Source organism: Stegastes partitus, unplaced genomic scaffold, assembly GCF_000690725.1.
Source record: "Stegastes partitus isolate 25-593 unplaced genomic scaffold, Stegastes_partitus-1.0.2 Scaffold357, whole genome shotgun sequence".
Classification (NCBI taxonomy): domain Eukaryota; kingdom Metazoa; phylum Chordata; class Actinopteri; family Pomacentridae; genus Stegastes; species Stegastes partitus.
The window spans coordinates 88,138-109,779 of NW_007578088.1; the positions used below are offsets into that span (position 1 = coordinate 88,138).

The 21,642-nt window shown below is 42.2% G+C and overlaps 1 protein-coding gene across 2 annotated transcripts; it reads right to left on the reverse strand.

Moving 5' to 3' along the window:
• Positions 1-3,896: 3,896 nt before the first annotated feature.
• On the reverse strand, positions 3,897-21,294 carry LOC103359165 (E3 ubiquitin-protein ligase RBBP6-like). Of its 2 annotated transcripts, none has more exons than XM_008284392.1 (20): positions 20,154-21,294; positions 18,643-18,742; positions 18,351-18,390; positions 15,728-15,769; positions 15,499-15,587; positions 15,279-15,375; positions 15,042-15,184; positions 14,672-14,844; positions 14,221-14,324; positions 13,116-13,462; positions 12,953-13,016; positions 12,593-12,650; positions 12,453-12,501; positions 12,034-12,360; positions 11,762-11,857; positions 9,966-11,610; positions 9,233-9,849; positions 9,032-9,099; positions 8,849-8,936; positions 3,897-7,014 (listed from the first exon to the last, which is right to left on the reverse strand). In XM_008284392.1, exons 1-20 carry the CDS (start codon positions 20,317-20,319, stop codon positions 6,030-6,032), a joined length of 5,298 nt encoding a protein of 1,765 aa, XP_008282614.1. In that variant the 5' UTR covers positions 20,320-21,294; the 3' UTR covers positions 3,897-6,029. The 2 variants fall into 2 exon arrangements, with proteins under 2 accessions (XP_008282614.1, XP_008282613.1); XM_008284391.1 differs by having other exon boundaries at positions 9,032-9,102.
• Positions 21,295-21,642: the final 348 nt, after the last annotated feature.

Sequence of the window (21,642 nt, forward strand, 5' to 3'; positions counted from 1 at the left end):
ACACTGAACCCGCCTGCTTCTTAACCGGAGTAGTGGTACATGAAGAGGTCAACGGAGCACGCACACACACACCCGTTGCATGGTCAGCGGTGTCGGTGTCAACTTCTTAAAGTTTCAGTTTTCAGAGCAGGGTGACAAAGGAGACAGTAATTATGTGTCTCTGTTGACTGTAAATCCGTCTGTTCCACCGCTCAGTCTTCAACTTAGCGTTTATGTGCAGCGTCGTTCTCAGCTGAGGTTTAGACGACAATAAAAGACTCACTGGGTGAAAAACAATCAAAGACTCATTTTCAATCCAACATGAATCAAGGACAGAGAGAGACAACAACATTAAATTGCACGTAAGACGAACCACGTTTAAATTTGAAGATAAGGCAAATACAGAAAGTAAGGGTGTAGGGGAAGAGGACGTAAATATAATGACATTGCAAATACATATTATAAACACATATTGAAGTTCCTGGAACATCTAATAGTGATGATAAATGTAAGATATATATATATATATATGTATAAGGGACTGGTGTCTGGAAAACTGGGTGACAATACTGATATTCTGTGGATATGATAAAGCAGTTCTGGCATAATTAATCGAAAAAGAAGTTTTTACACACGCGCTGATTAAAATTAAATGACACCAGAGCCAAAGAAAAAAAGAAAAAAAAAAGGTCTGGGAAACATGAATTCTAAGGGACATTGTTGAAATATGTATAGCTTATGTTTTCAGCTAGCGATGGCTCTGGGCATGGCAGCTGCTCCGTCACTTTGGTCCTCAAATGTCTCAACAAACTACCAAATAAATTACCCGGAAATTTGGCACGAGCGTTCAGGTCCCGATGCCTGTTCAATGCTGAAACACACTGAGACGGTGGAAATGATGCGTATTATTCCTGCAACACATCATCATCATCATCATCATCATCATGTTGTGGTGAGCACATCAGCATGCTGACATTAGCATTCAGCTCCAGGCTCTCAGAGCTGCTAGCGTGGCTGCAGACTCTGTCTCATTGAAATTACAGTTAACGGCCTATTACCTTGTCACAACCAATGCAGTCCAATACAGCAGTCCTGCAGGAAATTCACCAAGTTGATAATGTTGGGAGTTTCAGTTGTTTTCGAGAGGCACTGATCAACTTTATGGTTCTTTTGGAAGATTGTGAGGCTTAAATGTTGTCCATCTTTAGTTCTATAAATGGTGCCAGCTTTTTTTTTTTTTTAACCCTCCTATTATCTTTAGGCTCAATTTGACCCCATTCAGTGTTTAACATCTCTAGTCACTGACATAGTTTTTTCAGTTTTATTTACACATAAACTTGGGTAACAATTCTAATTTGGAGGTTTAAATTGCTGGGACCAAATTGAACCCAAGGATAAAGGATGTCAGTAAATTTGAAGATAACAGGAGGGTTTATCGTATGTTAGCAACACTGTGATAACTGACAGGGTGACAGTGGTGCCGTGAGAAGATTCTGGGTTTGAACTTGTTAGCTCTCTCTGGGCCTGTTTGGATTTTTTCTCAGTGCTTCGGGTTCCTCCCACAGTCCACATAAATGAACAGGAGGTCAACTGGTGATTCAAACAGTACATAGTCCACGTTCTATGTTACCTCCTGGTCTTGTTCCTCACACCTGTTCCCGTACACAGAGAGCATTCCACCGATACGATGCATTAGAAGAATATTTCCACTGTATTTTCTAAGCTGTGACGTCAAACGTTGCTTTTCCGTAGAGTATACAGCTCCTATATCTCTATATGCAGACAGCGTGCTTTTCATGCATTTGTAATCGCAGCACGACAATGTAAAAGTTTAATTAAGAGCTCTTGGTTGTTTTTTTTTTCTCTTTCCGGCACCATAAGCTGCTCGAGCTCAGGTGTTTTGCTGCGTTATATTTGGAGGGATTGTATCACACTGCAACATTACTGACTCATCCTTTTTTATTAGTTCCAGGAATCATAGGAATCTGTCAGACAACACATTTCTACTCTCTCTGTTGCTACCTCCTGCATTTTTTTTGTATCCTGTTTGTAAGCATAAATGCACACCGGTCCATAGAAATGCATGGGCAATCAAGCAGAACATAGCCAGCATCTTCCTTCAGACGTTACATTTATGACAAAAGATAAGACGGAGTTTGGTTGTAAGCCCGTCAGCGGAGAAAGATCTTTTCTGTCAATCGGCAGCACTGAAGTTGCTTAGCAACCTTTGGCCTTGATGGCAGGAAATGATGTCATGCTTATGAGACAAAACACAGGCAGACGCACAAGTACACAGATAACAGGTGCACACGAGCGCACACACAGGATGGCGGATGAGAGGAATAATGAGTAGTGATGATAATCTGGGCAGGGGTTAAAACAATATATTAATCTTCTCTAATGGTATCACTGATCTCTGAGTCCATTAAGGATGACCTTATGTATTTACTTGCACTCATACACTCACACACACATTTACACACACACACAGTTGCATGGACTAAGCTGAGAATGCGCTTTTACGTGCTGCCGTTTGAGGAAAACTACATCTGCTCCTCTCTTCCTCGGTGTTCTTTCAACCCGTCTGTGAACCCGTCTCCAGCCTTCAGCCTGTTTTCTCTGTGATCATGCAGTCACGCCATCCTTCCGACGAGGTACACACAACGACACACACACACACACTCACGCACAATGAAGCTTATTGCTGTGTGCTCTGGGAGGGAGAGGGAGGTAGTGACATGTGGAGTTGTATTTTGGAGCTGAGGCCTATGAGAGAAGATTTTTTTTTTTATTATTGTTAATCAGTTTCCCTCCCAGACTCAAAGTTGCAGGACTTAGAGCGCCACACAGTGTTCGGTCGGGCTCACTGCACATTTCCTGTCGGGACACTTTGCTTTAATAATTCATGTTTGTAAGGGAATGAGCTGCCAAAGGCCCTGAAAGTCACGATTGTGTCTGAGATGCTGCCTGATGCATATTCCATCCTCTCTGACTAATCCAGTTGTTTTCCAAATACATCTGATACTCCATGAGCTGCAGTACATCTATAGTCTCTTATTTTATTAATTTATGAGGAATGTGCTGTTTGCAGTCATCCTCAAATGTATTCATACCCTTCCATTAAAGAAACACCAAAATTCACAAAAGTCACTCAAATAACTAGAAACTGAAAAAGTAATAAGAAATAAAAATGTGCTAAATTATAATTTAGTAAAATAAGACATTGCTTTTGAATTGTGGCTGAAAAGAATAATTTAAAAAAAGAAAACTGCCCCGGACAAATGAGAGCACTTTGCTGATAAGCAGTGGACCAAAATACCTGTCAACAGGTGCAGAAGTCTGATTGAGAGTTAAAGAAAACACTTGATTGCAGTGATTGGCTCAAAGGGTTGTTCAACAAAATACTAGTTTACAGGTCCCATCATGCTTGTTGTTGTTGTTTTTTTGTTTGTTTTTTATATATATATATCTGTTGAACCACAATTCAAAACCATTGGCATGATTTTCATTAAGTTTTTATCTATTATTTTGTCAATTTCAAATTATTTCAGTGACAGCTGTTTTTTTTTCCGTCTCTAATGGGAGGGTATGAATACATTTGAGACTGTATGTATTTGTCCATCTTGCATTTTGGATTTTTTTGTGACAGACATCAACAGTTGCATGTAATTAACATTTAAAAAGGTCTAACTCATTATTATTATTGTGTAGGACACAAATAATTAATCCCATTTATATTGTTTTTTGTGTAATACATGTATAGTAGCTTTTTATTTCCTCTGCTGAATTCATTTTGTTCATAATGTCTGTGAGTTGACGTACGGTTGAAAGATTAGCAATCTGCTACTATTGTACTAAAGTACAGTGAACAGAAATCTAGTTTCATTCAAGAAAAAAAAAAAGACACCATTTTCACATTTTTCTTTATAAAACAATTTATTTTTTTAAATAGGCATTAGTATAAATGCTTCAGAGAAACAAAATTTGCACTGAAAAGCACAGGAAACTAATAAACTGCACACAAATGACAGCCCAGCTAATTACAGTCATACAAGAAAAATAAACACAAAGGGTTTAGCAAACAGCCTGGATAAATACTACCAAAGGAATTCTCAATATTATCACAAAATGAAAAAAACAAAAAACTTTTTTGGGAAGAAACAAAAAAAAATCACAAAGCAGTCCGTCAAGTTCATCTTTAACTTTTATTGTGTTTTGTTATTTCTGGGTGAATGAATTAAACTCAAATTACAGGTGTAGGGAGGTGGAGAGAGTCAGCAAATGTTCCCTCCTGTGTTAACGAGACAGTAACTGATTACTTATTTACATTATGAACATCATGCACTAAAGGTTTTAAATATCTCATGTATCAACATCAGTATATACCCAAACCAGTTTAGAAGCATGTTTACTTCCCATACAGTGGTTTATTTTGCTCATTTATGATGTGAATCACATATTTTTGGTGAGAATTTGACTGTATTGTGTTTATCTGTTGCTTCCACTGTTCATACAAAATTAAAGAGACAAGTTGGTGTTCAGAGTTTCCACAGTTCAGGCTGGGAGACGACACCACACTGTACTGACTGAATATTAGCTTCTGTATCAGTAATGGTCAAGTTTTCGCATTACGTCATACTTACTCTCCCTCTTTAATCACGACTACTTTTAGGCTCGATTTCAATATTAAAAGATTTAATTACAAACAGATGAAGCACTTAAACGTAGTACTTATGCTGAAACGTCTCAACACGGTGGCTACAACCTTAATTTGTCCCGTCATTAAACACCCAAGATGTCAAACAGCAATAAAACACAACAAAGACATTTTCATCAGGTCAAAACCTTTTAATTTAAAAAAACAAACCAACCAAAAAAAGGAACTAATTTGTAAGAACACCTGTCCTCTAATTTGTTGCATTTCTATCACATTTCACTTTCGCACCGGCACACTCACTTTCACTCACTGACACAATGTGGTAGACAGCTACTGCACCTTTGGAACAAAAACATGCAGACTGATTTGTCAATTATTAATAAACACATCCTAGAATTACACAATCCAGTGTAGCGAGAATGAATAAAGGTCTGCTTTAACTTCAAGGACTACATTAGTGATTTTGTAAGTTTTAGCTCATTAATCACAAACGTTTTACTGCGAACCATCTCCAAAGAGCTTCAGGTAGCTAATGGGTTTCATTTATTTTACATTTAGTAAGAATATCAACTGGCAATTCATGAGATTTAACTTTGCTCAGAACGGTCGTCTGTCCGAAGAACATTTTTGGAAACTTCCAGCGAACCGTACTGGCGTGAACTAAACCAACAGAATGAAATTGTTCAAAAGGGTTAAGAAATGATGGAAACTATACAATTTGCAGTTAATGTGCTAAAACGTGCAAAACTGCTTGTACAGTCCTTCAAAAAGAGCTTACAACTGCCCTCATAGCGATGAAGGCGATTCAATATTTAAGCCTTGAATAGCACACAGGGATGTGAGCACAAATAACTGAGGAGAACTTATTATTATGTGAAGCAAGAGTTCATCTCTATTTACAAATGAATCGGAGGCAGCAAAACAGCAATTCCTCCTCTACAAAGAAGCAATCACATCCCTGAGTACAGCGTTTGTCGTTTCTATCATTTATATTCACTGCTGTGTGATCACTTATTATCGTCGTGTCCTTTCTGGTCAGCGCTCGGTTGATCACAATAGTGCAGCACAGCATCGCTCCACAGTTTTTTTCTGACCCAGAATCAGCGAAGAGGTTGACATGAAACATTAAAGAGACCTCCGCAGCAGTCATACTGCTGCAATTCAGGCACAACAAAGTACCATGTGGGTTTGAAGAGCTGCGCTGACAGTAACTATTAGAGTAACAGCCAGACGGCTCTCCATCAGTGTCACAGACGGTCAAAGACATATTTCAAACATTGCCTTAGAGTGGTACGTGGCGCAGAGTGCCAGCTGTTATTCCTAGATACGTCCTCATCTCCCTATTAACAAAGAATGTTTCATCGTTTGCTCATCAAGCCTAGCGGAGCCTCTGTTAGCACGGAGCCTCTTCCTCCGCTTTCTCGCCCTTGTCCTCTTCCTCCGCATCTTTGTCTTTGTTCTTTTTGTGTTTCTTTTTCTTGTGTTTGTGCTTGTGCTCCTTCTGTTCTCCTTCTTTGTCCTGGCTGCTGTGCTTCTTGTGCTTTTTGTGTTTTTTATGCTTCTTATGTTTCTTCTTCTTCTTGTCTGTCATGTTGGTTCCGGAGCCGCCGTTGTTGCTCGGGGTGGGGCTGTTGGAGGCCTGGCTGAGGGACGGACTCGGGCTGCCGCTGCGTCCTCGCTCCGGCTCAGACCCTTCGCCTTCGCTGTAGTCGGGCACGAAGGCCGCCTCGTCCGTCTCGCGGCCCAAGTCGGAGCACAAACGCTGCCTCCTGGGCTCTGGGCCACGACTCTCCTCTCGTCCTCCTCCACCTCTGCTCTCTGCCGCTCTCTCCTCCTTCCCCGTCCCTCCTCGACCCTCCTCTCTTCCTCCAACCCTTCTCTCCTCTTCTCTTGCTGCAGTTCTCCCTTCTTCTCTCACCCCTCTCCCCTCCTCCCTTACAATTTTTGTTTTGCTCAGCTTGTCTGAATTCGTCTGTGACGTCCTGCCAGCCTTGCTCTCTTCTCTTGGTGCTCTTCCTTTCTTCTCCTCCCTCACTACTCCTCTCCTCTCCTCCCTTGGTGCATCCCGGCTTTCGCTCCTGGTGGGTTTCGGTGCTTCAAGTTGCCCCTCTCTGCCTCGGCTTCTCTGCGGCACCGGTGAGGGCTCTTTGGGTGCACTGAGTCCGTTTTCTTGACCTTCTTCGTCATCTTCTCTCTCCCATTTGGAGCGAGGAGGAGCCTGGATGAGTGGCTCCTCCATGGCCGGGCTGAGTGGTGGGCTGACACTTGGGCTGCGGCCACGGCTGTTCACTGGGCTAGGCGGAGGCTGCTCTGCAGGTTTAGAGGATGCACTCTTCTGGTCTTTTTCTGGCTCCTGTTTTGAATCTTGATTTGTCCTACTGTTGAGAAAAACACTTTATAGGTGATTGAGAAACACGACTGCTTATGGACAAACACAGCAACCAGCAGGACACGGAGAACTTTGAAATGTTCTAATATTAGTGACAAAACTAAACCCTAATTTGAAGATCAATGCCAGAATGAGTCTGTGTTACTTTGCTCTACGAAACCTTTTCTTTTCTTTGCCTGTCACCAATTCATCTGTTGCATCTTCTAGAACAGCGGTATTCAATTAAAAGTAAAAGGTCCGAACCGAAGTCCAGTTTGTGTCCTATAGCCTTCCCCTATGTCCACATTTTCATGGTTTCAACAATACTTATTGTCAATTTTCAATGCAGGATATGTTGAACTGAGTGCACAGTTAGCTCTTTTACCATATATATAAGTAGTTCCAGGCAAATAAATTTAAGGCCTTTATTTTAGATTAAAGAAACCTCAGAATAAAACACATATTTAAAAAGTGCAAACAGCCAAATAACCCTTTTATCTTTTAAATTAAAGAGCTCCCAGCCTCAAGAACTGAAGGTCTCCACTTCAAGTAAAAAAGTAAACATCCTCAGAAACCAATAAATAAAAGGTTTGGTTTGCATGTTGCTGGGCTGTAAATGTGTGTGATGAGTCGGATAGATCTGTCGTACAGGGCCTGCAGCTCGGTTATTTTGCCCTCAGCTCCTACTTCAGGGGATAACTTTGCTCAAAAGAGCTTTGTTTCGCAGTGGCGCTTCACGTTGCTACTTTTAATTAACGCCACGTTTTCAGAGCATGAAGCACACTGGTTGTGAACTGCCTGACGGAAGAATGAACATAAACTTCTCCGTCCACTCGTCTTCAAAGCAGCAGTTTTCCTCATCAACCTTCCTTTTTTTGGAGCAAGCCATCATTGTCTCTTCCTCTCTGCTCTGCTGTATAGTGCAAGTGCAAAGTGGCAGCGAGCTGTGGCGGTGCGCTGGCCATGCAGGGGAAGCAAAGGATTTGATTGGTTCAACTGAGTGACGCTATCGTCGTATTAACTGGAGGAGCAGCGCCTGCTGTCTGTAGCCGCGACAGTCAGAAAAAATGCTCCAAGAAAATCTATTCTCGTGAATTTATCAGAGATTGGTCACGGGTCCAGACAGAACCATCACTCGGTCCAGATCCGAACCGATTTGGTGCCACCATTTGGTGATGCCTGTTCTAGAACAATAACTTTATCATTTAGTCTATAAAATGAAGAAAAACATCAAAAAGTAGAGACATCTTACATCTAAAATAGTTCACTCTTCATGTCACAGACCAAAGAACAGCTGCAACTCTGAACCATTAAATCTGGAGCAAAGTCATTTAACATTTTTGCTCAAAGAATAATTAAAAAGATTAATTATCACAGTATTGACGGTAACAATCACGTGACTTTTAGGTTTTTAGTTTAAAACAATAGTTGTGATTGTTGCTTATATGATTAGTTACCATTTAACATAAACAATGAATAAAAAAATATTTTTTTAAACTATTCTTTTAAATATAGAATATAATACAAGGATTGTGCTTCTGACATCTCATTTAAAACCAGATGACTGTTATGGTCATATTTTGGTGGGGACCAAAAATAAGTTTTCCACTACACACCTTTTCAAACATAACGATTGTAAGAAGTTAATTTCGTGTTGCTAATGACGAACTGACTGAAAACTCAAGGCTACAAGCAACTGTGATTCTTTTGTTACCCTAAAGGACATTTGGTAAACACATATCACAAGAATGCAATGACAGTAAACAACATATCCAAAATCATTTTAAAAACAAATCAAATGCAGTAAAATACATAACATTATATAAAAACAAAGAGCGGCTCACCTTGTGGAGCTTGTCGTGTGACTTGTGAGAGTCTTTCGACTGATCCTGGGTTTGCTCTTCACAACAGTGTCCTGACCGTCTTTGCCCCCTGTCAGAGAGGGAGGGAGGAGCACTTAATTCGACAGATCAAGACAAAATCAAAGTTATCATCTCTTGCTGCACTTGTGCGTTGCTTCAAATTACCTTCTCTGTGAGCAGCAGCTGGTTTCTCTCCTGAGGGGACACTCCTCTCCGTTCTGTCCTTGGACACACTTCTGGGAAATGAGAGAATATAATTACACGTATTAACAACGGTGTTTACAGACAGAACCGCTGTATCATCATTCTTTCAGTCTTGGAAATGGATAGTTGTTTGACAAGCAGCAGAAGAACTAATGTACCAACCTGTCAGATTTAGCAGCTCTTTCTGAGCCCTCTCCTCTCTCCTTGGATGATGCACTTGGTTTCTCGTGATGGTCTGCCGGTCTCCTGCTGATGGCCGATTTCTCTCCGATGGTCATTTTATCCAGACAGACAGACCTCGCTCCCCCACTTCCACAACTGGAGCTTTTTCGTTCTGTTTTTCCTGACCTCTCTTCTTCTGTCTCTCTCTCCACTGAAACGGCTTTCTTCTGCGAGCTAGACCCTGAGACCCTGTCCCTCTCTCGGTCAGAGCCCTGACTTCTGTCTCTGTCTCTGTCTGAACCAGAAGGTCTATCTCGCTCTCTGTCCGCTCCAGAGCTTCTGCTCTGCTCTCTGTCTGAGCCGTGCTGTCTCTCCGTAGCGCTGCTTGGTCTCTCTCTGGAGATGCCCCTTTCTGCGGAGGCCGACCGCTCCTTTCTTCCAGCTCCCTCTGCTGCACTACTGGGTCGGTCTCCCTCAGAGCTGTTGGCAGAAGCTGATCTTTCTGAGGTGGAGGTCGTCTTCTCAGGAGCTGACGGTGTCCTGTCTGAGGCTGCTGTCTCAGTGCTGTCCTTTCTCCCCAGATCTCTGTTCAACTTGATCCTCCTTGGTGGCTTCAACTGCACGTAAACAGACGCAAAACATAAGAAACATTTAAAATTCACTAAACACCAACAAATTCTACATCAGTAAAAACAAATCTTAAGTAGTCATTCCACTTATGCAACAGACCTACCTGAATGTCCATCAGAGGTCTAATAGAACCTCGATCTGCATCTCCACGTCCCAGGTCCCGGCTCCCTGGTAGAAGGCCGGGCCTGTCAGAAGGGGCAGGGAGTCTGTGGAGTGGGGGCTGATGAGACAGGTGTGAGTGGGAGAGGACATCGCCTCCGCCACCGAGCCCATCGATTCTCCTCAGCTTTCCAGGAGGAGCTCCGAGTATCGAGCGGCCCTCCTCTCCCATCCTCCTCCGGCTGTCTGCTGGAGAAGGAGGTCGGTGGATGATTGGGAGGCCGTGTGGATGGGGGAGGGTGAGGATCCCACCGCCCTGTGGAAGATCTCTTCGTCCCCGCATGTCATGGCTGGATCGAAGGCCATCGTGTAGAAAGGGTTGAGGTGGTAGTATGTTGTGGGAGGACAGTGGAGGGGTCTTCAGCGGGGCAGGCCTCACAGTAGAGCTTTTACCCTTTTCCTTTTTGGGGGTAGTTGAGTGGGGGGCTTCCTCTGGTTTGGGTTTAACAGTCTTTAATGGTTTAGCAACAGAGGAGGAGGAGGTGGAAGTGGAGGTGGAGGCTGAAGTTGAGTCTTTCTTTTTGGTCACTACTCCTTCTCCAGTCTTTTTCTTCACTTTGTCGCTCTTTACCTTCACACTCTCTGTCTTAACTTTAGCTTTTACCTTCGGAGCCTTATCTTTCTTCGCTTTATCAGATGGAGTCTTTGATGTAGACTTGGTGGAAGGTTTAATGGGTGCAGCAGTGCTTTTAGAGGCTGGAGCTTTAGAGGCTGTAGTACCAACTGGAGGTCTTGAGGAGATGGGAGGCGTTTTAGTGTGTGAAGGTATTTCATCCATTGGTTCATCTCTGACAGGAGTAGCATCACCTCTGTCCATTGACTGTTGTGACGGCTCTGGATCCTCTCCAGTCTTCTTCTTTTTCACCTTTTTTGTTTTCAAGACTTTGGTACTGGATTTGGTCCCTGATGAGGAAGAGGATGGGGGGTGGTGAGGAGGAACACCTCTGTCATCCCTCCCTCTTCTCCCTCTTCCCTGGGGTGAGTAATCTCTGGATAATGGGGACAATCTGTCCCTCTCCCTGTCTCTGCTGCCATGACCTCTGTGATGCAGTGAGGGATGCTGGTTGTCATAGTCTTTGTAGTACTTGTTGTACCAGTCTGCATACTCCTTCTCCCACTGTCGATATCTTTCTCTTTCCCAGCGCTCGTGGCCTCCAGGACTTGGACCCTTCAGTTCATACGGCACTAGCTCCCGAGGAGGTGGCTTTCGTCCACCAGGGCTGCGGCTCCGGTATCCACCAGGGGAGCGAGACCGTGACCTAGACCTGTAGGGTCCTGCTGCTTCTGCTCCCTCCCAGCCTCCTCCCCTGTAGGAGGGAGGTGAGCGCGGTGAGCCAGAGCGCCGGTACCCGTAAGACCTTGAACGAGAGCGGGACCTTGTCCTTGAGCGTCCATAGCTGCGTCCATTACGTCTAGAATAAGGGGAACGAGGATAGGATCGGCCATGGGAGCGTGAACGGGACCGGGATCGACTGGGAGAATAGGAGTAAGACCTGGATCTTGATCGGGATCTAGATCTTGACCTGGATCTTGATCTAGAGCGAGAGTAGGGAGAGCGGCTGAAAGGAGAGCGACTGTATGACCGAGACCTAGAAAAGGAAATGGTTAAGAAGAACAGAATTAAAGCAGAGAGAAAGAAAGATGATTGTACAAAAAAGTGTAAGAAATGGCTCCAAGTATTCTGCATATGTAATAAATGTATAAACTGTGATTTATTGTAATATCCTATAATAAAGTCACCTGGAGTAAGATGGTCTTCTTCTCTTTGGTGCATTTCTGTACTTCATAAGCTCTTTGTGGAAGTCTTTAGTAAATTCATCCAGTTTAGATGTAACTCTGTGGATACAAAGATAAAAATACTGAAAATGTTCAAGTGTTAAACCTCAAATCTTTTATTGTACTCATCTCCTAATTGTTCAGAATCACAACTCTGAATATTATTCGGTGTAGCATTTCACTTGTGCTATAGTAGCCGCTGTAGCGGTTTGATAACCTGAACATCAGCAACTCACTTGTCCTGTCGGTGGTGCCTCTGTCTGTAGAAATCTTCCTTTGAGAGAGGGGGCTGCAAGAGGGATGGCGGAAGAGAGACAAGAGGTGGCTGGGTACCAGGGGCAACCCAGGGAGGGTTAAGCCCTGGTGGTCCAGGGGCATAAACGGGCTGGGGCTGGTAACTGATGGGAGGTGGAGGGATGAGGCCGGAGCCTGAGGTGTATGGAGGCGGGTAGGACTGTGGTGGGGGCGGGTACAGGGATGGAGAGGGGTACACCGGAGGAACAGGTGCAGGTGGTGGAGCTGTCGGGAGGTGAGTGGAGGGGTGCTCTCCTCGACTTCTGTACCTGGTTTAAAGAGAGGGACACAAAGCATTATGAGGCTGACACATTGCACAGCAAGTGCTTATTGGATCAGATAGTCACAGAGACGGTCTTACCAGTGTCTCCCTCCTCCTCTGTGAGAGTGGTTGGGCCGTGACTGGTGACCTAATAGATCAGAAAGACAGTTGGTTAGTCGCTGAGTGCATCTACTTTAAGCTCACTAAATCTCCTAAAATCAGTAAACTAAGCCACTGACCTGATGGATGAGGCGGCCTTGCAGGTGGCGGGTGGCCAATAACGGGTAAACTGTAGCTCTGTGGGAGAAATTACAGTGGCAAATAAAAGTTAGATGCAAGAGAAGTTACAGTTTCCTGTTTTCAAGGATGTATACATATCTGCTACAGACATAAATAAAGCTTTAAGTAAAGATGATAATACTAGTGTTATTGAAAGCTCTTTCAGCCTTAACGTCTGCCCTAAAACAATTAAATAGAAGTAATCAGTGACGCAGGATTATCCGCACAGTCATGTTGAACCATTTATAGAGCCTGCTTTTAAAAGTCAGTGAGATCGATATAAAGCCATTACAACATTCATCAGGTTAAGATGGACCGACCTGTGATCCACTCTCTGAGGTTCCTGATGAGTCTGGTGTCACAGTCGGTTCTGGGTCTGTCTCACTAAAACATAAACAGAGACGAATTGATGAGTAAAAATGACACCACTTTTAGTGTTTGCATTCTCGTGTCAGTATGTGGACCATGTTAGGCTGAACTCACCCGGGTGGGGGAGGTTCACCCTGGCTGCTGGAGTGCATAGGAGAATGGCGGTCAACAACAGGTGCAGGTGCTGGTGACGCGTCTTGTCCTTCAACAGCATCAGCAGCATGAGGAGGAGTAGGACAAGCAGTAGCAGCAGAAGTGGGTGCAGGCAGTGGGACCTGTGCTTGAGGGGTGGTGGTGGGTACACTTGGTGGAGGCTGAGTGGCATTGGCCATCAGTGGGTCCTGCTGTCTCGAGTGCAAAGGCCTGACCAGCTGTGGGCGTGGTGGAGGTGGGGCTGCATGCTGGAGCTGCTTGCGCACATGTTTGGTGTATCCCGTCTCATTCTTAAAGTTGTTCACAGCCTACAGGAAAACAAACAGATGATTCATCGTTTAACCCTAAAACCCACCAGCAGGTTTGAGCAGCATGTTAACTTTAATTAAAATAGTCAAAATGACAATTCGTCCAAGTCAATAACTGTTTCAAAGAAAGCAGGAGTTGTTAGATTTTCAACCCCCTGACAGTCCTGGTAATCAAATCGAAGTGTAAAATCGCAATATTTTATCCAAATCTATTTATTCTACATGTTTTATTTAACAATTCGCAAAAGTATATCATTTGCATCAGACTCTATGAAAAATAAAATCAAAATCTGTGGCTGTAGTGACTCAACAACAACTAGAAGTCACATGACATAAATTCTTGGACTTTTAGGCTGAGCTGCGGGTTGTTTACACAGAGCTCAGAGAGGACAAACGTGGAAACAAATTATAAATGTAAATAGTAAAATATCTACAGTATGCAGAGTTGCTGTTTTGTTCCTGAATTGGTAACGCCTGTGGGCACCTAGGAAAATACTATTTGTTGTGAAACAAATGAGAAATTCAACTTTAGATGTCAATATGATTTGTAGCATTATAACTTCGTCATACTGCACAAAAGACATTTTTAAGTTCTTTCAAGTCATAGTTGTGCTGTTTCCATCTTTATATTTCAGTGTAAAATGAGGCAATAAAATGTGATATGAGCAAAAAAGAAAAATTAATTCAGCGGGTTAAAGGACATTTCAAGAGAAAATAGCCCAATTCCACATTAGAATGCATGCATATGAAGGGCATACCTGTCGAAGGAACTTGTTGGCAATAAGATTATCAGGTGAAACATCTGACTGCTTGCACGAGTAGCAGATGTGCTCCTCTGAGTCCAACAAGGCAGTTCTAATACCTGAAAACAGACAGGCTGTATTAGACAAAAGCTCACGTTCATTTAAAACAAAAAAAACATACTACACATATTTCACGTGAAGACTTTCCCCTCAACCACTGATCGTCACAGAGACCGAGTGGGAAACTATCACTATACAACCACAACAACAAGAAGCTGAACAACCACTCAAACATAAAACATGTCCTGGGTCTGCATCGCTATTAAGAGGTTGATCTTGGATAACTTGTTTATTTCTGCCTTGTCAACAAATTTTAAATGTGCGAACAAGACAAAAACTCGTGACATAAGTAGCAAGACTAATTAATTATGTGCTGTGCGATAATGTGACATGAGTAAGGACTTACAATCATCGCAGTAACTGTTCCCACAGCAAGGTATCACCACGGCGTCTGTCATCAGGTCATTGCAGATTGGACACAAGAGTTCATCAGGGATTGGGTCTGTATCGTCCTCAGATGATGACTGGTCATGTGGGACAAACGGGGGGCGCTCCTTCTTCCCTTGGGCATATGCCTCCCTATTCACAAAGATTCATTTTATTTCATTTTGAGGTCTAAATCACTAACAAAAAAAAAAAAAGCATCAGCAATAAATAATGTATTTGTGGATACTTTAAGAGGGCACAGATCAAAATGGTTTATGACAAAATATGACACTTCTTAAGTCTAGTAGACAACACATTTGTGTGTGTGTGTGTTCATGTGTGACACCTACGCATCTATAGCAGGTATAGCGTACTCTCCGGTGCTGGTTAACATGGCTCCCTTGGTGCCTGGCTCTGCTTTCACCATGAAGCTCTGTGGTATGCCCTTACTGATTCTTACAGGCTTGGGACCCTCCACACTCTTATCCTGCACCTAAAAATTAAACAAACAAACAAAAGAGATCATTTACAAAAGAGAACAGAAGTTACTTTCAGACTATGAAAGCCAAACAGTACACGATAATTACCATCAGCATGGGGCACTGCCGAATGTAGTGACCGGCCTTTCCACAACGATAGCAGGTATAGTGAGCAGGCGGAGGTCCAATCGCCTTCTTGGAGTAACTAGACAGACAAGTTCAATTTGTTAAACTATCTACAGCTAGAGAATAAGGTTGAGTAAACGTTCACAAGTCTGACTTTCATCAGGTATAAAGACAAGATGAGCATGCGTGTGTGTGCACTAACTGTATTGGATCATATTCATGGTTCGACTGAGACATCATGGCTTTAATCTTGTCCTCCTCTGATGCATTTGCGTCAACCAGGTTAGGAGTCTAAAACACATCATAGAGAGACAAGAAATAAGAGAAGAGGAGGATGTCAGCTTCTCAAGAAAAAAAAAGAAAAAAATCCTCTCTTCTCAACTTGTGGAAACATTTTCTCCAAGTACAGCAAGCATGTACAGAAGCAGTACCTTGGCAAGTTGGGCGAGTGACAAAGAAGGAGAAGAATCCGTCTGCAGGAGAATCAGAGTACATATATTAAAGGTGTTAACATGATATCGAATAGACATACAGTGGAAGATAAGAGCCCAGATAGTTTCCCACCACATCTGTGTCCAGTCCCTTAAGAGTCTCCGTCTAAGTCTTGACAGCAAAATTATGGCCTTTGCTGTGCACAAATTAATAACAGAGCTGCGGGCATTTAAATCAGGTCGTGGACTACAAGTCGTGTGTGCGGTGTTCACCCCCTGTTCTGACTCACAGTTGTTTAACAATCAAGAAAAGTTTAATGTTGTCAGAGTTTATCTTTTCAGAGCTGTTAACACTAAAAACAGGTTATATGGAGAATAAAGTAAAAACTAAATAACTCAGAGATTAAAAAATAAATAAATTAGGAGTCCATTCTGAAAGTAATGTCTATCCCCTTTGAACAAAATTCAACATTTACTGGAAAAAATTCCAGAAATTTAGATTTAAGAAAAATCTAGATGACACACTCACGACTGTCACTGTTTGGAAATCATTCAACACTGCCAAGCTGCAGAAACATTTAACAAGTAAAGCGAACTTCTATTCCAACTCCTCTTTTGCATACACACGTCCAGACCTGCTTATATCCTCAGCCTTTAAGTTCCAACTATGGTCGTGTCCAAGACCTTCTGCTTAAACACTTAAACCCTTCTTAACTATTTGGGCTTATCAGCAAATTCAAAAATGTACACTACCGGCACATCCCTCTCTATCCTATAGCCTAAAGCTTTTCCTGCAATAGAGGGCAATTTTCTCAAAGGAATACTTGACATTTAATTTTAGTATGCAGTTTCCCTTCACCAGGCCACAGTAATTTAGCTTTTTTTTTTTTGCACCGGCTTGTTGAAAGCAGTTGTCATGACTGTTACAAACTCATCAGAAACAGTTCAAGATTGCTTTGTATAAACTAATGAGCTAGCGTGGAGTGGTGCCAACCCATTTAAAAAGTGCTAGCACGGTAAACTGTCAAATATGCAGAGCTGATAAGACACAAATGTAGAGATCTTTCTCTCAAAAAAGTGCCTGATGAAGAAAAAGAAAGTAACAACTGTTGTCAAGTGTTCCTTCAGATTTCTCTCTAAAACAGCCCTACACCACAACAGAGTGAATGGTGAAAGCAAGAGGAGGGATGTCTCTGTAATGTAGGTCAGGAGTCAGTGGACCATGAGGATTAAGTCTCAAGCACGGACCAAAGTCATATTTTACAACAACTAAAAGAAAAAGCTGCTCTGCCTACTTCTTATGAAAAAAAAGGATCTGTTAGTAAATAAACAAGCGAGCATGAGTGGGGTGTCCATCAGGATGCACAGGGCTCGGAGGAAACACGGGGTATTGCAGAATGCTGTGGAGGGAACACACAGGGATCTGGTGCAAGCGGTTCTGACACTGAACCACTGAACAACTTTATTGACAGGTTCTGCAGCTTACAGCTTACAGGACACACTACACCAGTATACTTCTCACTGCAGCAACCATGGAAGGCCTCCAGAGGTTTGACAGGATACTTCACTGATTGTGTCTTAGTGCTTTGTGATCATGTCACAACATTATGCGTCAGCGGCCGAGTCACAGAATCTCTCTTATCAAAACTAGCTTCTTACTGATCCCCCCACACCACAGTTGTAACAAAACACTTTCAACTAGGACCCGTTTCTTTGCAAAACAGGCACTCAGGAGTCTGAATCAACTCAGTTTAACTCAGCAGGGTCAATATGTGAGCCTTGAAGGTTTAGGGGTTATGTGCAGTCCATACGCAAAGCAGAACAGAACATCTTCATGGTGAAATTGTACAAGACAAAACAATTCACAGTGGTAATTGTTATTGAACAACAGATCTGATCATTTTTACCTTTAGCAGGGTAAGCTTTTGAAATAAAAAATCACTGGCAAATCTATTCCACTCACACAATTTTAGTGTTGTAATTGTAATCAAAGTTAATTACAATCAATCTCAGCCACACCTTACTTCTTTGGGTTCTAAACCACATAATAAATAAGATATTTTCACAGAAAATAAATGACAATAGATTATCAGTACAAAAATACCATATTTTTCCTTTTACACACCCCTTTAAAATACATTTGCCTGGCCGGGAGCAGGCTACAAAACCATTTCATTATGAAATACAGTCATTAACAGTTTAAATTGTTTCTCAGACAATTATAATGTGGCAACAGTTCAACAGTTGGTCAGTTCAGAGCATTAAAATAAACAGTGGTGGCTAGTCTGTTGTTTCTCTTATGAATCTGATCTCATTAACCCACAATGTACTTTAATCTGCTCGTTTCAAAAAAGAAACAGAAAACCAGTGTTTGTAGAGAGAAACAACAAACTACTTCATGTGGTGACCCCAGGAAACCCTCCCCAAAAAGACATCAAATAACATATAGAGGTTTAGATCGCAACACAAATGTAGCCAACACACAGTGAACAGAAGATACAACTCGATCTTTGTTGACAGAATGTTCTTGAGAAAGGTGACTAAAGCCAGAAATAGGGGGGCAGAGAGAGAGAGAGGGGTGAGGAGGAGGAGAGAGTGTTGTTTTTGGGTTTGTTTTACATACGGGTCTAGAAGATCCAACCACAGCTGTGTCAGAACGATCTCTGAAGAACAAAAGAGAGAGACCATCAGTTACTGACAAAACTCAATATCCAACTACAAGACCAGGTTTTTCAAAAATAATAGCACTGTTAAAAAGTACATTAGATTATATATATTATTTAAGACTTCTGATCTGTATTCAAAAGAAATATTATTTTAAATATAGACACAATCTATATAGAACTCTAAATTATTCGTGTCCATACTGCTCAAAAATGGCACCGCTAATCATTTCGTATTTAAAGCATACATACACAATGAACGTCCTGCCAGCAGGTTTTACTCCACCGATTGGAGTGCGGCGGACGATCACAGATGAGTGTTTCGGGATGTGGGCTTCATCATCTGTGTACTCTATAAAACAAGACAGACAAATCATTAGAAAACATGAATCGTCATGACACGATAACAATATCACCAAAATGTGTTAAGTCAGAATTAGAGCACAAAGCCCACATGGAAATTGGATCAAACAACAAAACACATGTACAATGTAAATTAAATGAGCATTTAGCTGCCAAAAACAACCATTTCTGACCTTTTTGTGCAATATGAGCAAACCAAGAGATTGTGGGCAAATTTAGAGCTTGAATGACCTCACAACTTCAGCAAAGTAATAAGAACAGCTAACTTGACATAAAACAGTTTTATATATATATATATAAAATATATTTTACATAAAAACATATATATACACACACACACACACACACACACACCTATATACATATGCTGGGTTGTTTGGGGTTGGTTAAACTCATCACAGACAGGGTTGGGAGATCATTACCATTATCTGTCTGAAGATTGTCAGTCATCCAGGTCATGTTTGTTCTAGTAGTTTAATCGTAGCAACTGGACTCCTTGAAGACGTGTCACCTCTCATCAGTTCTGATTGAGTACTTGAAAGTTCCACAACCCTTCATTATGCAAGTCATTACTACTCCCCTGCCACAATGGGGTTTGATAGGCTCTTTTGTGGCTAGGTGTGAATGTGGCGTCACCTTCCCAGGGAGAGTTCTTAAGACTGAATGGTACAGTCTTAATTGTACATGTGTGACAGAGGTGGAGGTCTGAGGCATCACTTTTTACCCGTTTACAATTCAATCTTGAGAACTCTTCCCAGGAAGACAAAACCACATTCACACCTAGCCAGAAAAGTCCCTAAAAAAAAACAAACCATTGTGGAATCCTAACAACTCGCATAATGAAGGGATCTGGAACTCCCAACTACTCAGTCAGAACTGATGAAGCCTCTAGGACGAGAGGGGAAACGTCTCCAAGAAACTCAAGCAAGTCCAGTTGCTATGATTAAACTATGAGAACTACCATTATCACTCTACATTGTTCAAAATTTAGGAATTTATTGGACAACCTAGCCCAGGAATATGACAGAATTAATCAGCAACTTTTGAAAGATGACTGAGTCCATTGTTTGATGGCTATAATTACAAATTTACTACAGTTTCATGAGTGTAATTTGGTTTCCGTTCTCCTTCTACATACTCCTTGCCACATTTCATGATTCATTATAGGCGACATAATAATTTGAGAAAAGCAATCAGGCTATTCAGCAACAATGACAATACTGAATCTCTAAAGTGAATCACATTATGTTAATCACGGACAAGCCCCATCTCTTGACTTGTATGGCCTATCAAAGTTATTGTTGAGGGAGAAAATGTCCTCATGTCATCCACTCTACCGCCCCAGGACATTGGATTGCACGTTTTTCTGGCATCATGCAATGTGTCAGTTGATAACGTACCTTCTCGAGTCTGCGCATTGGTGATCTGCAGGTCGCAGTCTGTGGCCTTGAGGCGCTCCCTGGCCATAATCTGCCTCTTAAGCTCGCTGAGGGTGATATGCAGCCCATCGAAAGTGACTGTATTGTAGTCCAGTTTGGAAGAAAACTTATAGTGAACACACGACATTTTTACAGGTCTAAGTCAAGTTAATCAAGCACAAGGGGAAAAAAACACAGGCCTGGTATAACAAAATGAAACAGCGTCAACACTGAACACAGGAGGCTAAATCTGTTGACTTTAATAGGTAAAACCCTTCTTTATGCTCGCTGAAACACTATGGACAAAGAAAGGACTAAAGTGCTGAGAGGTTCAGCTCCGGATGACGACAGAGTCCTTATTATTGGCAAAGAAAAATAATCGGGATGTGAGGCCAGAGCGCCATTGAGTGGCGCCGTGTGCCCCGTCAGTTCTTTACAGTCCGATAAAACACAACAGAGTGCCACCAAATCCAAGAGAGTCCACGTAGCACAGTGTAAATCTATCACATGAGAGCAAATGAGGCCAAGTCCGTCGTGAAATGTCCTTGATGGAAAGCCCGAAACGCCGCGCTGCAAGCCGCTAATGTAGCTAGCAGCGGGCCTGGGGTTTCCCGAACACCAGTCCTTGTGGTATTGTTTTGGCTTTTTAGCACAGTTCTCTTTTGTTAAGTGTAGACGAGCTCCACAAAAAGTCCATTAAACTGCGTGAAGCCGCCCGCAACGAGTTCACCAGGTTTACGTTAGCCCTAAGAAAAAAAAAGACTACTCTTGAATACTCATGTATTGTGTAAATGTTAAGTTAGCTAATGCCAAGGCTAACATGCTACACCTCGAGATTAGCTAACGTCTCCTCGCTACTCAACACATGAAAACTCCCCTGGCCTAACAAAAGCTAACGGTGCTATGCTAACAACGTTGTCCCCAGTTAGCTGTCGACTAATCTGACAAAATCCACCAGTTAGACAGTCAAGACGCGAAGGTTCCTCTCGATCCACAGTTATTTTCCATCACGAAAAAACTGAAAGTTGGGTATCCAGTCGAATCTTCAGTTTAAATCCATAAAATCCATTTCGGGGATCCAAGCTGCTTCGCTCCTCGTCGTTTCATCAAAATGGCGCAGGACGGAACCGGATGTATCTAGGGTTCTACCAAAGAGTATATGTGCTAAGTCAAGAGGTTCCCTCCAGAAGCCAAAAGCAAAACAAATGGGCGCTTCGGCGTTAAAATGATCTACTGCAAATACAAATTGCAGAGATAGGTTGTTATCAAATTAGCAAACGTGCCGATAATAACTATGTCGGTGTTGTGGTTATACTGCCATTTTACGTTAAATATTTTTTATTTTCGTTCCTAACTTTTAGCAATTCTCATCGGCATAACTTGGCCTCTATCACAGCAGATGCTTGCTTTTCTTAATATTTATATTTCTTCATCTGTTTCAGCTACAAAGTGTAATTTTGGCAACTTTGCA

Excerpts from the sequence above, each read along its gene's own strand:
- LOC103359165 (XM_008284391.1), bottom strand. The coding sequence starts at position 20,319 with ATGTCGTGTGTTCACTATAAGTTTTCTTCCAAACTGGACTACAATACA. Across the intron at positions 14,325-14,671 it reads GAACAGTTACTGCGATGATT|GTATTAGAACTGCCTTGTTG; the intron begins GTAAGTCCTTAC and ends GTCTGTTTTCAG. Across the intron at positions 11,611-11,761 it reads AGAAGACCATCTTACTCCAG|GTCTCGGTCATACAGTCGCT; the intron begins GTGACTTTATTA and ends TTCCTTTTCTAG.